At 45.1% G+C, this 17766-nt stretch overlaps 1 protein-coding gene across 1 annotated transcript in view; it reads right to left on the bottom strand.

The window, feature by feature from the left end:
• LOC124774213 (dolichyl-diphosphooligosaccharide--protein glycosyltransferase subunit 2) overlaps positions 1-16347 on the bottom strand; it is a 73385-nt gene extending 57038 nt beyond the window's left edge. The window contains exons 1-3 of the mRNA XM_047249462.1: positions 16221-16347; positions 15643-15839; positions 15245-15376 (exon numbers count right to left, since the gene is read on the bottom strand). Coding sequence (XP_047105418.1) covers positions 15245-15376; positions 15643-15839; positions 16221-16245 — 354 coding nt within the window. The 5' untranslated portion in view covers positions 16246-16347. The remainder of the gene's footprint in view (positions 1-15244; positions 15377-15642; positions 15840-16220) is intronic.
• Between the last annotated feature and the right edge of the window lie 1419 nt (positions 16348-17766).

Here is a 17766-nt window from a genome sequence, read left to right as displayed (position 1 = left end):
CTGAGAGCCTCGATTTCCCCGAAGATGTCCTCAATGTGCTGAACAAAGAACATGGGCTTGGAGGTGGCGAACGTCCCCCCATCGGTTCGAGAACAGACCAAATACCGGGGGAAGTACTTCGCCCCAAGCCGGCGGGCCTGTCCCTCCTCCCAGGGAGTGGCCAAGGGGGAAAGGGCAGGAGAACCAGAACTAGAAACGGTACCTTTTCTTTTGAAAGACTCGGCCGCAGAGCGACCTGATACGTGTTGACGTTTCATCTGCGAAACGTCTGCCCCGATACCACCCACTCCGACCAGGGGCTCTCCCCACGGGCGCCACCCAGCCTCAGCAAGGGCCACCTGGCAGGATGACCGTTGCCGGGAGTTGGTTGGTTGGTTGTTTGAGGTTAAAGGGACCAAACAGCAAGGTGCTCAGTCCCTTGTTTCAAATAGACTCCATTCTGCTAACGGGACATCTCAGTATAGTCAGAAAAATAAAACAGAAAAAGGGGAAACGTAAAAGGGCAGTCACGTTGTCAATAGTAAAAAACAAATGAGGGAAGTTGGCAAGAGAACGAACCCAACACTATGCTGAAGCAGCATAGGCAAGACCACCTGTGACTTAAAAGGTACAACTGCTATAATGCAGAAAGTACGTATGGGAATAGAAAAACTAACCAAGCCTTAAAAAGAAGGGGTAAAAACAGAGTAAAAGGGAAAGAAAAGAGGATTCCGGTCAGGGAGGTGAATCGGGAATCTCTGAACACTGCCTACAGTGGGAGACACCCAAACACTCACCGCCCTGCCCCAACACCAGAGGGAGATTAAAAACTTTAAAACTGAGAATAAAAACCACTCTCCCGGAGGAAACCTAGAACCAGAGAGACCATCCGGGAATCGTCAGCCAACATCAAAGGTAAAGTGTGGGGGAGTCTGTACTTAGCACGCAGAGCCAAAAGAAGGGGGCATTCAACCAAAATGTGGGCCACTGACTGGAAGGCTCCACAACCACATAGCGGGGGTGGCTCATCACGCAAAAGGAAACCATGGGTCAGCCTGGTATGGCCAATGCGGAGACGACACAGTGTGGTCGAGTCCTTGCGGGAGAGGCTAAAGGAAGAACGCCATGGGCCTGGATTCACCTTAATGGAACGAAGTTTATTAGACAGTGGAGTAGCCTCCCAAGAATTGGCCCATGACTGTGCAAAGTGGGATTTGATGTGAAGCCGTAAATCCGCTGCAGGAGGGGTTACAGAAAACGGGGGGTAAGTAACTGCTCCCCCAGCCAAACGATCAGCGAGCTCATTACCCGGGATACCCACATGGCCCGGGACCCATAGGAAGTCAATGGAACAAGCAGTACGGTGAAGATCAGCGAGATGGTCATGGATGGCAGAGACCAAGGGATGGCGCGAAAAACACCGGTCAATAGCAAGAAGGCCACTCATCGAGTCCGTACATAACAAAACGCGGTTGTGTTGGGATTGTTTAATAAAGGTAAGGGCCCGGGAAATTGCCATCAATTCCGCAGTAAACACCCCACATGAGGGTGGCAGTAGATGATTTTCCGTTCCAACAAAGGACGTGAAGGCATACCCAACATGATCAGCAGATTTAGAGCCATCAGTGTAAAAAACAACAGCATCCCGAAACTCCCATAAAATTTGGCGGAAAAAGGAACGGAACACCACTGGGGGGGATGGAATCTTTCGGACCGCGGCGGAGATCCATCCGAATTCGAGGCCGAGGAACTAACCAAGGAGGGGTGGAGGGGAGGGAGCGAGGAAGACAGGACAAAGAAGGAAGCCGAAAATCACGGTTAAGAGACGCAAGGCGCAGCCCAACCGGAAAACCCGCCCGAGGGCGGGAGTCAGGCGGGCGATGTCCATGGTCTGGGAATAGGATAGAATAGGAAGGATGAGCGGGAGAAGAACGGATAGTAAGGGCATAAGACACCAGAAGCTGGGACCGCCGAACAGAAAGGGGGGGGATCCCAGCTTCAACCAGGAGACTATCAACAGGGCTAGTAGGGAAGGCACCGGTGGCCAAACGGATACCACGATGGTGGACTGGATCCAGCACGTGCAGCGTGGAAGGAGCAGCTGAACCATAAACTTGACAACCATAGTCCAAACGTGACAGAACTAGAGCACGATAAAGACGGAGGAGGAGGGAACGGTCCGCACCCCAAGAGGAGTGGGCAAGGAAGCGAAGGACATTGAGTTTACGGAAACATCCTACCTTCAGGAGTCTGATATGGGGCAGCCAAGTGAGCTTGTTGTCGAAAAGAAGACCTAGGAAATGAAACTGTGGAACCACAGGCAATCTTTGTGCAGCGAGATAGAGCTCTGGATCAGGGTGGACCGTAGTACGGCGACAGAAGTGGACCACCCGCGATTTTAAAGGAGAGAATTGAAACCCGTGTGAGAGGGTCCATGCAGAGGCACGCCGTATAGCCACCTGGAGCTGCCGTTCTGCAGATGGCATCGAGGAGGAACTAACCCAAATGCAGAAATCATCCACATACAGGGCAGGGGCGACCAAGGGACCGACAGAGGCCACAAGTCCATCGATAGCAATGAGGAAAAGAAGGACACTCAAGACAGAACCCTGTGGGATGCCCGTCTCCTGGGTCCGTGGAGAACTAAAAGCAGTACCAACTCGAACTCTGAATGACCGATGGATCAGGAACTGGCGGATAAAAATCGGGAGTGGGCCCCGAAGACCCCACTGATGAAGGGTTAGTAAGATGTGATGGCACCAGGCCGTGTCATAGGCCTTGCGAAGGTCAAAAAACACTGCAACCAAATGGCGGCGCTGGGAAAAAGCCTGCCGAACTGCGGATTCCAAGCGAAGCAAATGATCGATTGGAGATCGTCCCTCTCGAAAGCCACACTGGTAAGGGGACAATAGATCCCGAGATTCGAGGACCCAAGTGAGCCGACGGGCTACCATCTGTTCAAGTAACTTACAAACAACATTGGTCAAACTAATTGGCCGATAGCTGTCAACAGATAGGGGGTTCTGACCAGGCTTAAGGACAGGAACCACAATGCTATCCCTCCACTGAGAAGGGAAGTCACCCTGGAGCCAGATACGGTTAAACACCCGAAGAAGATGGTGCCGTTGTGGAGCACTGAGATGTTGAAGCAGCTGGTTATGAATGGAATCTGGGCCAGGGGCCGTATCATGAGAAGAAGATAGAGCAGAAAGAAATTCCCATTCAGTGAAAGGTTCGTTGTAAGATTCTGACTCACAAGTGGTGAAACATAAGGTGACAGCTTCAGCCTGCTGTTTTTGATGAAGGAAAGCAGCTGGGTAGGAGGCCGACGCTGATGCCACCACAAAATGGGTCGCAAGATGTTCTGCGAGAACTAATGGGTCCGCACAAATGCCATCTGGGAGGTGAAGGCCTGGGAGGGTGGACTGCCGATGGCAACCTTGGAGAGAGCGAAGTGTAGCCCATACCCGTGACAGAGGGACAGTGGAACCAAGGGAAGAAACGAATCGTTCCCAACATATCCGCTTGCTCTGTTTGATTAAATAACGGGCTTTAGCGCGAAGGCGCTTAAAGGTAGAAAGGCTGGCTACAGATGGGTGCCTCTTAAAGTGTTGCAAAGCTCGACGGCGATCACGGATGGCAATGGCAATGGCCATACTCCACCACGGGACTTGCCAACGACGAAATTGTCCAGATGAGCGCGGGACAGCAAGGTTAGCAGCGCGAACAATCGCGTCAGACACGTCACGTAGGACGTCATCAATACAACCCGACAAAGAGGGAGAAAACTCGACCTGTGCAGTATATAGAGGCCAATCGGCGCGGTGGAAAGACCAACGAGGTAACCTGTCCATCGGGGAGTGGGAAGGGAGCGTGATAATCAACGGGAAATGGTCACTATCACAAAGGTCGTCGTGTGGCGACCAGTGTAATGAAGGGAGGAGAGAGGGAGAAGAAAGAGAAAGATCAATGGCAGAAAAGGTACCATGACCAGCACTGAAATGAGTAGGGGAGCCATCATTAAGAAGGCACAGGTCGTGGTCTGCAATAAATTGGTCTATAAGAAGACCTCGTCTAGATGGAAAGGCACTGCCCCACAAAGGATGATGAGCATTAAAATCCCCAAGGAGGAGGAAGGGAGGAGGAAGTTGCTGAAGAAGGGTGGTTAAGGCAGCAGGTGTAAGAGTCCTGTCAGGAGGGAGATAAAGATTGCATACTGTGACTGCAGAGTCTAAGTGGACCCTAACAGCAACCGCTTCCAATGTAGTTTGGAGAGGAATCCACGTGCTAGCAATGTCTGTACGGACCAACGTACAAACGCCACCAGAAGCCCGCAAGGGTCCGACCCGATTTCGACAGAAAACACGGAACCCACGGAGGGTCGGTGAGTGAGCATCAGTAAAATGAGATTCCTGGAGAACCACACAAGCTGCTGAGTAGGACGAAAGAAGGGATTTCAATTCCGGAACGTGACGATAGTAGCCATTACAATTCCATTGGAGAACCACAGAACGATGGTTTAAATGAGGGCTGAACACCCTAAATCCAGTCATACCACCGGGTCCCCACCCGTCACCGACAAGGAGGGGGCGACATCCATAAACGACAGGTCAGAATCCGGTTGTGAAGCCGGGGAAGGGACCTCCGGTGACACCAGAGGCTCTTTGTCCCGGGACTTATGTTTCTTCTTCTTTTCAGGCTGAGATCGAGGAGGGCTGTGTGGCATAATGGGGCCAGCTTCAGCAAGATCAGGAACAGAAAGAGACCGGGCGACCTTGGGGCCGATAGACCGCGGCTCTCGCGGTCGCCGCGCTGCAGCAGACCTTTGACCTGGAAGGTGCCGGGAAGGGGCATCCCGGGAGAGGCACCCTTGACCGGCAGACGCCGAAGGAGTGGGACACTTCTCCGGCTGGGGAGGGGGAGCAGCGCCCAGAGGAGAAGGTGTGGGAGCCGCAGGGGAGGGGGGAAGGAGAGGGGTCCGGGATGGGGGTAAGGAAGGGGGAGGAAGGGATGAAGATGTAACCAAGGCGTAACTAGATGTCATGGACACAGGGTGCAATTGTGCATATTTCTTACGGGCCTCTGTGTAGCTTAAACGATCAAGAGACTTATACTCCTGTATCTTTTTTTCTTTCTTATAGACTGGGCAATCTGCTGAACGTGGAGAATGACTACCATGACAATTTACACATACAGGAGGGGGAACACAGGGACTCCCCTCATGGAGTGGACGTCCACAGTCACCACAGAGAGGGTCCTGGGTACAGCGAGAAGACATGTGGCCAAAACGCAAGCACTTAAAACACCGCATAGGAGGTGGGATGTACGGCTTCACATCACAGCGATAGACCATAATCTTAACTTTCTCAGGAAGGGTATCCCCTTCAAAGGCCAGGATAAAGGCACCAGTATCAATACGATTATCTTTAGGACCCTTCTGAACACGCCGAACAAAGTGAACACCCCGCCGTCCGAGATTGTCCCGAAGTTCCTCATCAGTTTGAAGGATGAGGTCTCTGTGAAAAATCACACCTTGTACCATATTTAGAGACTGGTGAGGGGTAATGGACACGGGAATTGTGCCAAGATGGGTACAGGCACGAAGGGCCGCAGATTGGGCAGCCGAAGCAGTTTTTATCAGTAACGAACCCGACCGCATCTTGCTCAGGGAGTCCACTTCGCCGAACTTGTCTTCAATGTGTTCCACAAAGAATAAAGGTTTGACACTGGTGAAAGTATCTCCATCAGTCCTGGTGCAAACTAGATAACGGGGGAAAGGTTTTGCCCCTAGACGACGGGCCTGACCCTCCTCCCAGGGGGTAGCCACGGAAGGGAAGGCCGAAGGGGCAAGAGAAGCAGCACTTGAGGAATCAGTACCACGCAGAGAGACGGCCGCAGAAGAGCGGCCAGAGTTTTGGACCCGTATGCGTTTCATCTGCATAGCGTCCGCCCTGATACCACCCACTCCGATCAGGGGCTCTCCTCACTGGCGCCACCCAGCCACAGCAAGGGCCGTCTGGCACGGCGGCCATTGCCGGGAGTTCCGATGCTCCAGGATGACGAGCAACCACTCCAAGGCATGCATGAGGAGGTCACAGCTCAGGTATCAGAAGTGTGATCCCTGTGTGTTCAGGGGGCTCAACCAAAAGGGTACATAGCGACCCCACCACATGGGCTGGCTACCGTGCTGGCTATGCACCCTAGCATCAGACAACGACATAAAAGAAAAGGTGGAATGTACTAGGAGGGCACACGTCGGAGACACTAGGTAAGGTGCTCTTCCCCAAATGGCTCACACTACGGAAGAGAAATTTTGGAATGGAGGTCAAACCCCAGAGGGGGACCAAGGAATGCCAAAGCCGGAGTGTAAAACCAACAGAACCAGGAGGATAGCGGGGGCCAACATAAGCAAGGACACCAATAGAGGGACAGGAGAGGGCGAGGGGAAAGGGGTATGGAGGGGAAAGGAGGGGAAGGGAAAGGAAATGCAGCCCGGGAGAGAAAGAAGGCTGCAATGGCTCGGGGCCCCGTGCTCGCCACGCACGTATCCACGAAAGAGTTGTGGACCCCCTGGGGGGGTTGCCGGGAGTCCTGATGCCCCAAGGAGACGGGCATCTACTCCTTGGCCGACGTGGGGAGGGTGCAGCTCAGGTATCGGCAGTACGATCCCTGTGTTGTCAGGGGGCTACAACCTAGAGGGTACATGACGACCCCACCACAACGGGCTGGCTACCGTGCTGGATTTCTGGTGCCATGGAAAGTCCATCATGATCGCTGGTGCAGATGGGGACGCACTATGGACGTAACTTGGACAACCCCTCAGGCGTTTAGGCCCAATTTGAGGAATAGTGGGTATGGTTACAACGCCGGTACAATGCTGAGTGCCAAGGTCTTAGTGCACTTAGGACCAGTGGTACACCACGTAAGGTGTCCTTCCCCAAAAGGCTCGTACTTCTGTAGAATTTTGAAAAATGGAGGTCAAACCCCAAGGGGGACCATCACGTGGAAGGCCGAAATGGTTGAAACTCCTTTTAGTCGCCTCTTACGACAGGCAGGAATACCTCGGGCCTATTCTTACCCCGGACCCGCAAGGGGAGAAAGACATGTTAGACACCATGGGAGAAGGCACATTCATTGTGGTTGACAAAAATATTGTCTCTATTGGGATCAAATTTGGGCATGATTATGAAGTTACTTATTCATGTATAACAGGTCTGGGTGAAATAAAGTTAATTATTGGATGTTTTTACCAGCCACCTGATTCTGCTTTGACAGTTTTATAATCATTCACATGAAGTCCAGGGTTGGTAGCGTGGTTACTAAGATCATGCGATATTAGTTGGAGGAAACTTCAACCTATCTAGTGTGGTATGGGACATCTATGGATACAATGCAGGGAGGTACAGACAATCTTGCTAAGTAATTTTGAACACATTTTCCAAAAGACTGTCTTTATCAGCTAGCTAGACAGTCCACAGGAAATGGAAATATTCTGGACCTTGTAGTTGCAAAAAGGCTCAACCTTACTGACAGCATCAATATAAACAGGTACTAGTGACTGGTTACTACAGTTAACAAACTGACCAGAAAGGCTAGGAGAGTATTTCTGCTACACACAGTGATAAGCAGTTTTAACATCCCTGTTACACAAGCAATTGATATAATTTAGTTTCAGTACGATGGACATAGAGGAACTGAGTAGAGCTTAAACAGACAGTAAATCGTACCACGGAGAAGTATTTGTCGAGTAAAGAGATTAAGTACGGAAAAGACCCATTGCGGTTTAATAATGAAATTGCCGAGAAAGTAAAGGCTGTAGAAATCTTGGTTCAAAAGACAAAATGCTTGTGATGACAGACAAAAGTTAGTACAAATTCATATGCCTGTAAAAAGATCACTGTGCCTTCGTAAAATCACTAAGTGGATTTCGGACTTCTATCCAATCACGCATTAACCTCCCTGGTGTAGCAGTGGAAGATAAGAAAAGGAAAGCTGAAGTTTTAAATTTCAGCATTTAACAAATCATTCATCACTGTTTGATCATTAACTGACTTCCTTATGGAGGACATAGCAATAAGCATTCCCACATAGAGAGACAACAGAAAGTGTTGAAAGCAAATAAGTCACCAGGTGCAGATGGAGTACCAATACAGTTTTACAAAGAATAGTCTTTGGCATTGCAAGTCTCTCACCCAGCACAAAGTCCCAAAAGACTAGCAAAAAAGAGCATAGGTGACTCCGGTATAAAAAGAAGGGTAAAAGAATGGACCCACAAAATTTCAGCCCAATCTCTTATATTCATGAGTACTGCTCGTGTGTTTGGGATCCATACAGGATGGATTGAATGAAGACACTGAAGCAATTCAGAGGCGGGCTACTAGATTCATTACAGGTAGGTTTGAACAACATGCAAGTACTATGGAGAAGCTTCGGAAACTCAAATAGGAATTCCTGGAGGGAAGCAATATTATGTTTGAGGGACACTGCAGACAAAAATTTAGAGAGCCAGCATTTGGAGCTGACAGCACAACTATTCTCCTGCCAGCAACATACATTTCACGCAGGGGCCATAAAGATAAGAAATTAGAGACTGTATGGAGGCATCATAGACAGTCATTTTTCACTTGCTCTTTTTGATAGTGGAACAGGAAAGGAAATGACTAGTAGTGATACAGAGAGGGAACCCTCCACTGTGTAACATAGGCCTACAGTGGTTTGCAGGATATGTATGCAGATGTACATGGGGAAAATATTCTAAGGGTAAAATGGTACCTTACGTGAATCTTCAGGCAGTGATCAGGAAAAACAAAACTGACATTCTATGGGTCGGAATGTGGAATGTTAGACCTTTAACTGAGTGGATAGGCTAGAGCATTTAAAAAGAAAAATGGACACACTTAAGACATAGGAGAGGCAATCAAGTGCAATGGCAAGAACAGGCCATCTGGTCATGTCAATACAGGGTTCACAATACAACATCAAATGAAATAGCAGTATACAGTAGTAGGCCTAATAACAATTGAGAAAATAGGGTGCAGGTAAGCTATCAACAGTAAACACATCATCACAGCTAGGACAGTCACAAAGCCAACACCCATCACTACACTACAAGTTTGTGTGTCAACTAGCTCTATGGACGAGGACAAGATTTAAATAAAAATGTATAATGAGATAAATTATTCAAACTGGAAGAGAAGGAATAAATACTAAGAGAACACAGGTAATGCCTTTTAATTCTGCTTTTAACCACAGGGGTGTCTGGCAGCATAGTCATTGTCCACAGTGCATGCACCGAGGTCTTTCTGTGACTTGCAGCAGGGGGCACTACGAGTGCTGCTTTCCTCCAACTGCAAGTGTCTTTCCACTCATGTGTATTGCCTGCTCCTGGCCTGATAAATTTCAATGCTGCCACGTGATTATCATCAGTAGAGTTTCGCAGCAGTGAGAGCAGCAACTACCACCACCTGAAGATGCCAAGCATTTGCTTACAAGAAATATTATGGGATTTACACGATATGATCTGGAGGAATACCCAAGAAGTGTATTTGCAAGAAGAAGCTGCTTAGTAGATTCCTGCACAAAGCATAATTTAATCATCACTAACACTTGGTTTCAGATTCATGAACAAAGGCTGTAAACTTTGAAAGTCCTAGGGACCCTAGAAGCTTTCAGATTAATTATATTCTCACAAGTTGTGCTGCAAGCTGTGTATCACATCAGTTAGCATTGTTGGCTGTCATGCTGTGGGTCATCAGCTCAAACCTGATCACCAGCAATTATTTAGTATTCGTCATTACTGGAAGATTCTTGCAATGTCTTATGTTTGTATATTCTGGAAAATTCTTGGAATGTCTTATGTTTGTATATTCTGGAAAATTTTATGTTTGTATAACCAGCAACAAGCACTACCCAAGTGTTCAGTTCTGTTCTGGGTGTACATTGGTGTTCATAATAAATGTGCTTCTAGTGCCAAGTGTTTTACTTCACTGATGATCCAGCTTTTGAGTTTGCACTTTATTACGGATACGACATGACACTGTTTGGTGGAAAAGCCAAATACTTCAAAAGTACCTAAATCATTGCAGCTCAAATTAGGCAGCATATGATCCATCACCTTCACAGGCAGGAACCTGAATATGAGCAGTACATCATTCCACGATCCGTATATTACAGAAAACAATGGATTCCAAAGTAACAGCTAATCAGCTGTGTATTAGGCATCAACCTGTGTTCACCAAAGCTACTGGTTAGGATGCTATGAAATGGTTGAAAGTATTCAGCTACTTCTTGCCAAATACAATAGCTGAGATGCCTTTTTTTTGCATAATTTTACTTGGGCACCACAGAGCAGTAGTGGTTCAAGAACTACAAAGGGAAGCTCAATAGATAGGGTAAATTTCAGGCCGAACTGAAGAAAATATTTGGCACCAATCAGCTGCAAGTCCACTTGGTGAAAGACAAATGAAGAACATGTCTCAATCATGCAGAAATGGCACAGTCTTACAAGCAAAATGTTTTGGCACTATGTCACAATGTGAACCTGAATATGACATGTTAGCAAAATCTCACACTTTATGAAATGGAGTCACAGAAGACATGTACCTAGTTCTTCCAGTGAAAGAAGCACAACAATCGAGGAATTCAAGTGGCACCAGCATCTCAAGGAAATGCAACAGGAAAGAGCTGGATCAAACAGGTATGACTGCCTGATGTGGTCCCTATTCCCAATGGGTGCTGTGGAGAACCACCATGACTTCACCTCTCATATGTCAGGCAATAAGACAGGAGATACAGCATTTTGCAGCAACTAGAACTGTCAGACATAGTACGCAAGATATGGCAGCCATGAATGTCCATCCCATGTCAAAAGGTAATAGAGAAGATTGAAGAAGAGGTCTATAGATCTCTAGCACCAATTTCCACCACCAGTCAAATGCACCATGATCAACAGTTCTATTCACATCAATCAACTGCAGAGCATTATAGTGGACCTGTTGGACACAGCCCATTGCCATACTCTTGATGACATCACTCTCCAAAATGCCTGAATGATGGCTGATCTGGGAGGAAGTGGATAAGATGATGATATTTCGAAGCATGGAACACACTATGTAATGATACCCGATTGTGGAAAATTTTCCATTCAAGACTAGTATCGCAGGCAAATTCACTCAACATAACCCACGGGATGGTAACTGCCTACAAGCCAAAGATAAATAGCCTCACACTAATGTGTTGGCCGAAACGCTCTCTATGTATGCTGATATCTACCAGAGCCTTGGGGTTCAATACAACCCACTGTGACATTCTTTCTGATCCTTGGTCACATGGCTGAAACAACAATGGATACATCATTCCCGTTTCAACACGATGATACTTAGGATGACTATGTGAAACATACCACCACCAGGACCAAAGAAACCAGACATGGACCCTGGACACCCTAGAGACAGACCAAGAGCACTTTAACAATAAGTTCCAGACAGTGAGATACACCCACGAGACTTTATATGCCTGTGTGAAAAGTGGGACTACCAGGAAAGTTATTGAAGCGTTACTCTAAGCAGCACTGTATGCCTTCATTGTTTGTCAGATGTTACACACGTCGAGGGTTGTTACCCTTCATCAAAAAGACAAAAGCCTAGAGACGTTATGTATATCCTCCATATGACGCCCTAGTACAGTCCTACGATTAAATTATAGTGAAGAGGGTGTGACGACATGACCAGAACATGAGGATCTGCCAGCACTGCCATACATAGGACATTGACAACATCTAGATCCAGGGAGCTGTAGTCGATTCCAATGAGAAGGCCTGAAACAGTAGATTGCTGTTTCTTAAGGAGAGGGGGGCAAAATCACGGTTGTGCTGCATGCAGTGTGGCACAGCAGTTAGTGTCACTGAATCTTGTCCTTTCGTCTTTCCCTCTCCTTCGCTCTTTCCTGATGAAGCAACATCCCACATCCTTTCGTCTTTCCCTCTCCTTCCCTCTTTCCTGACGAAGCAACCATTGGTTGCGAAAGCTAGAATTTTGTGTGTATGTATGTGTTTGTTTGTGTTTCTATCGACCTGCCAGCGCTTTCGTATGGTAAGTCACATCATCTTTGTTTTTAAATATATTTTTCCCGCGTGCAATGTTTCCCTCCTATATATATATATATATATATATATATAGTTATAATAGAGGGAAACATTCCACGTAGGAAATATATATCTAAAAACAAAGATGATGTGACTTACCAAATGAAAGTGCTGGCAGGTCGACAGACACACAAACAAACACAAACATACACACAAAATTCAAGCTTTCGCAACAAACTGTTGCCTCATCAGGAAAGAGGGAAAAATATGTCTGCTTGTGTCTGTATATGTGTGGATGTGTGTGTGTGTGTGTGTGTGTGTGTGTGTGTGTGTGTGTGTGTGTGTGTGTGTGTGGGCGTGGGCGTGCGCGAGTGTATACCCGTCCTTTTTTCCCCCTAAGGTAAGTCTTTCCGCTCCCGGGATTGGAATGACTCCTTACCCTCTCCCTTAAAACCCACATCCTTTCGTCTTTCCCTCTTTCCTGATCAGGCAACAGTTTGTTGCGAAAGCTTGAATTTTGTGTGTATGTTTGTGTGTCTGTCGACCTGCCAGCACTTTCATTTGGTAAGTCACATCATCTTTGTATATATATATATATATATATATATATATATATATATATATATATATATATATATATATCCCCCCCTCTCTCTCTCTTTCTACAAGATTCTCAAAATTCTTTATGTTTGTAAGGTCGGCATATCCTGCTATAGTCGCTGTTTGTATAAGTAGCAGCACGAGTTCAATTCGATTCTGGTGTGCATTCAGTGCAGTGTGCTATACTACACTAACAACCCTACTTTTAGATTTGAACTTTATTGTTGTTATGACATGACAATGTAATGGTAAGCCAGTTTGGAAGGTAGGAGACTAGGTACTAGCAGAATTGAAGCTCTGAGGACTGGTCATGAGTCGTGCTTGGGTAGCTCAGATGGTAAAGCACTTGCCTGCAAAAGGCAACGATACCCAGTTAGAGTCCCAGTACAGCACACAGTTTTAATCTGTCAGGAAGTTACACTTCAAATCCACATTTTAAACTGTTTCCAGGGGCAGATATAGACAGTCAATGTAATTTACTGATCATGAAGTGTTGCTTGAAAAAAAAAAATGCAAAACAGTGGGAAAATAGGAGCAAGAACCTGAAAAAAGGGGGAGAGATTGTTGATAGCTTCAGAGAGAGCATTAGGCGATGTTGGACTAAAATGGGGGAAAGAAATACAATAGCAGACTAATTTGTAGCTTTGACAGATGAAATAGTGAAGCCAGCAGAGGACCACATAGGTAAAAACGCAAGACCAAGTAAAAATTCTTGAATAACAAAGGAAGTACTGAATTTAATTGATGATACAAGAAAACATAAAATGTGGTAATTGAAACAGGTGAAAGGGAATACAGAAGGCTAAAAAAAATAGGAAGCACAAAATGGGTAAGCAGGAATAGCTAGAGGTCAAATGCAAAGCAGTAGAAATGTACATGTCTAAGGGAAAGATAGAAGCTGCCTATAGGAAAATTGAAAGACACGTTTGAAGATACAAGGAGCAGCTGCAAAGGTATCAAGAACACAGATGGTATGTCAGTGCTACACAAAGAATGGAAACCTGAAAGGTGGAGGAAAAACGTACAGGATCTATACAGGGTGAACAAACTGGTGGACATTCAGTTTTATAGAAAGAGAAGAGGAAGTAGTGAAGATGTGAGAGATATGATACTGCAAGAATAATTCAACAGAGGACTGAAAGACCTAAGCTGAAAGAAAGCACTTTGAGTAGATAACATTCCTTCACAATTACTGAGATCCTTGGGAGAGTCAGCCATGACAATTACTCCACCTGGTGTGCAAGATGTATGATACAGTGGAAATGCCTTCAGACTTCAAGATGATTTGTAATAATTCTAATTCCAAAGCAGGCAGGTGCTGACATACAATGCAAATACTATCCAACCACCAGTTTAAACAGTAATTATTGAAAAATATTGACATTATTTACAGAAGAATGGAGCAACTGGTAGAAGCCAATTTGGGGAAGGTTGGTTTGGATGCTGGAGATACATAGGAATGTGTGAGGCAATACTGCACCTGCATCCTACCTTACAAAAAAGGTTGAAGAAAGGCAAACCTACATATATAGCATTTGAGGGCATAGCAAGCACACTTTCAACAATGTTGAGAAAACTACATTCTTTGAATTTTTGAAGGTAGTGAGGATAAACAATGGGTGAAGGATTATTTACAATTTTTACAGATCCAGACTGCAGTTATAGGAGTCCAAGGCCATGAATAGGAAGCAGTAGTTGAGAAAGGAATTAGACAGGTTTGTAGACTATGCCTGGTGTTATTCAATCTGTACATTAAGCAAGTAATAAAGAAAATCAAAGAACAATCTGGAGAATAAAGGGAAATTCTAGCTTACAGACTACTCTGTAATTCTGCCAGGCATAGCAAAGAGCAGTTTAATGGAATGGGTAATGTATTGAAAAGAGGTTATAAGATGATCTTCAATAAAATAACTTAAATCCGGTGACAGATGGAATCAGATCAGGAAATGTGACAAAATAACTGATGATGGATGAAATAGACAGTACATTAAATTCAGACTGGCAGCAGAACGAAAATATTTCTGTAAACAATGTATCTGTCAGCACCCATTATCAATTCAAGTGTTTGCAAGTCTCCTCTGAAGGAATTTGTAGATTAGCCTTGTATGGACGTGAAATGTGGACGGTAAGAAGTTCTGATGAAGAGAGAACATAGGCTTTTGCAATGTGGTACTAAAGAGAAATGAATGCTAAAGATTAGGAGGGTAGATAGTGTATCTGATGAGGCACAAACCATAACTGGGGGTGAAAAAGAATTTGCACCACAATGCTACTAAGGAAAGGGATTGGGTGATGGGATACATCCAGAGGCACCACAATAGTCAATCTGGCAATGGAGGAAAGTGAGTGGTAAAAGTTGTACAGGGAGACCTAAAAATGAATACAGCTAGCAGGTTCATGTGAATGTAGGTTGCAGTACTTGTTCAGATATGAAGAGACTTGCACAGGCTGGATCAGTATGCAGAGCTGTGTCAGACCAGTTTCAGACTAAAGACTACAACAATAACATCTTTTATTTAAAGACAGCATGCGGACAATATTAAGCCTACAATCCCAATATCACTTTTAATACACTAGACGTACCTTGGTAATTGTAGCACTCGGTACTGAGCCACTACATGATCCCAATGAACGCCATGCACTGGTAATATGGTACAATGCTTCTGGTGTAGCATCAGGTGCTGAAGATTTTGTGGCAAGAAACTTGCACACATCCTGTAACAATTTTCAGATACTTTAAAATTAGGTTACAAGTGGAATAACAGTGAACATCTTTTTGCTGTGCAGTTACAGTACAACTATGCATGTGAGACTTAGTTTTTTCTTCAAAGCCAAAACGTTTTATTTAATATCTATTTTTTTATCTCACGAGCATAACCTCGCTAAGTACTACGGTATTTTTAAACACATCTGTAAGCACAACAATATTTCCATAATTTTGACCAGTTCTTGATGAGACGTAAAGCAGTGTACATACCCACCTGTAACTTTGACACCGATTCACCGAGAAGTTTCAATCCCTGAACGGCGTAGTTTACACCAGCCACATCAGAGAGTTCCAAAGAATTTAGAAACACTTGCTTCAGACGAGCTCTATCCGCTTCTGATAAATATGAACCTGTTGTTGTAGCTGCATTGTTTACGTTCACCGTCACAACGAAAACGAGAGCAAGGAGATCTAAGGAAGAAAAATAGGATAGTGTACATTAACGATCACTGCAGCGCACTGAAAATGCGTCACAAACGAATAGCCGTGTTAAAACGCAGTGTGTCTTAAAAACACACGCTCATTTCGCATACGACAAAACAAATTTCAAACTTTGTCACTAAAAAGCAGAAGGCATATATGACAAATACTGGAAACATTTTGTGTTTGTTAATGAACTGTGTCGTTACCGGTATGTCACAAACCGGTTGCGTGAACTCTACGTCAACAAGCGTGCTGCATGCATAACCTCTGAAGTAGTCAAGTAAGGAACAATATCTTCCCTTGAAAAGTGAACTATATACAGAAGACAAAGAAATATTGATACTACATCTGTTGGTAATGAGCACATACACAATCTTATCCTATAAGTATGCATACTCGTCCTATACGTCTCTACCGGCCACGTCAATCACTACCCGTTTTACAAACATCCAACAGATTACACGCCGACTTCAAAGCTCTTGAAGGAAAATCTTTGATATCAAACGATCAAAGATCTTGTGCGAGCCTCTCTCACTCTCTCTCTCTCTCTCTCTCACACACACTTGACAGAACTGAAAATCAAAACTTCCACAATGCATTTCAAATGGTAGGATTCATACTACCCGTTAACTGAACGGCACAGAATTTGGCGTCAAGATCAAGGTTTCAAGTCAATTCACACTGCCCTCACTTCACGACACCGCCATGTCAGGATGTATTCACATTGTCAATCACATCAAGTCAATTCGCTTAGTCTCATATTCATAGAGGCGAGTAAAAGGGAAATGGTGTTACCAATGCTGAGAGCAGGTATTGGCTGAAGCCAAGAGGTGGGGCAGACTGCCATCTAGCTGAGACCAACACAGAAGTTTCTCCCTTGAAATACTGTGTGTAGCCTCCCCTCTCTACTTAAAGTCACAGAATTGACAGTCCCATCTTAGTATGTATTTAGGAGTGAGGTACTTTCTTGGGGGCATACTCATAATCAGATAATTGACAACTTAATTCATTGATGTGAAATTTCCTTCGTTAAGCATTGACTACATCATTGCAAAACAGCCGAACCTTTAAGTCGAACTATTAGCTCTATAGATTATCAGTACAAGCGGCACAAGATCCTTCTGATCATTTTGTTACTTAAATGTACAACTTTCAAAACACATAGACTGAAATGACACTTTTTGATCAAGAGGCACACAACACTAATGTATCAAAATTTATTGCACTCAAGTGCAATTAAGCTTTACCGCTAAAATCAAAAGCTCCCACTTTATCTAAGCCTACGTCGACATTTATACTCTGCAAACCACTGTAAAGTACTTGGTAGAGGGTACGTCCCATTGCACGAATTATTAGGTTTCTTCCTATTCCGTTCATATACTGAGCGTGGCAAGAATGATGATCTAAATGCCTCTTTGTGCGCTATAATTATTTTAATCTTGCCCTCACGATCCCTATGTGACCAGAATGTAGAGGGTTGTAGTATATTCCTAGAATCTTCATTTAAAGCCAGTTCTTGAAATTTTGTAAGCCGGCTTTCTCAGAATAGTTGATGTCTGTCTTCAAGAGACTGCCAATTCAGTTTCTTTAGTACCTCTGTGACATCTCCCATGGGTCAAAAAACCTGTGACCACTCATGCTGCTCTTACCTGTATACATTGAATATCCCCTGTTAGTCCTATTTGTATGGGTCCCACACACTTTAACAATATTCCAGAATGGGTCACACAAGTAATTTTAAGGCAATCTCCTTTGTAGACTGATTTCATTTTCCCAGTATTCTACAAATAAAACGTAGGCTGCCACCTGCTGTACCCATAAATGAGTCTGTCTGATCATTCTATTTCATACCCCTACAAAGTGATAACATAGGTATTTGTAGGAGTTGACTGATTCCAGTTGTGATCATTCAACT

Source organism: Schistocerca piceifrons, chromosome 2 (genome assembly GCF_021461385.2).
Source record: "Schistocerca piceifrons isolate TAMUIC-IGC-003096 chromosome 2, iqSchPice1.1, whole genome shotgun sequence".
NCBI lineage: Eukaryota > Metazoa > Arthropoda > Insecta > Orthoptera > Acrididae > Schistocerca > Schistocerca piceifrons.
Note: the sequence above shows the minus strand (reverse complement) of the source record. Positions and strands in the feature narration are given on the sequence as shown.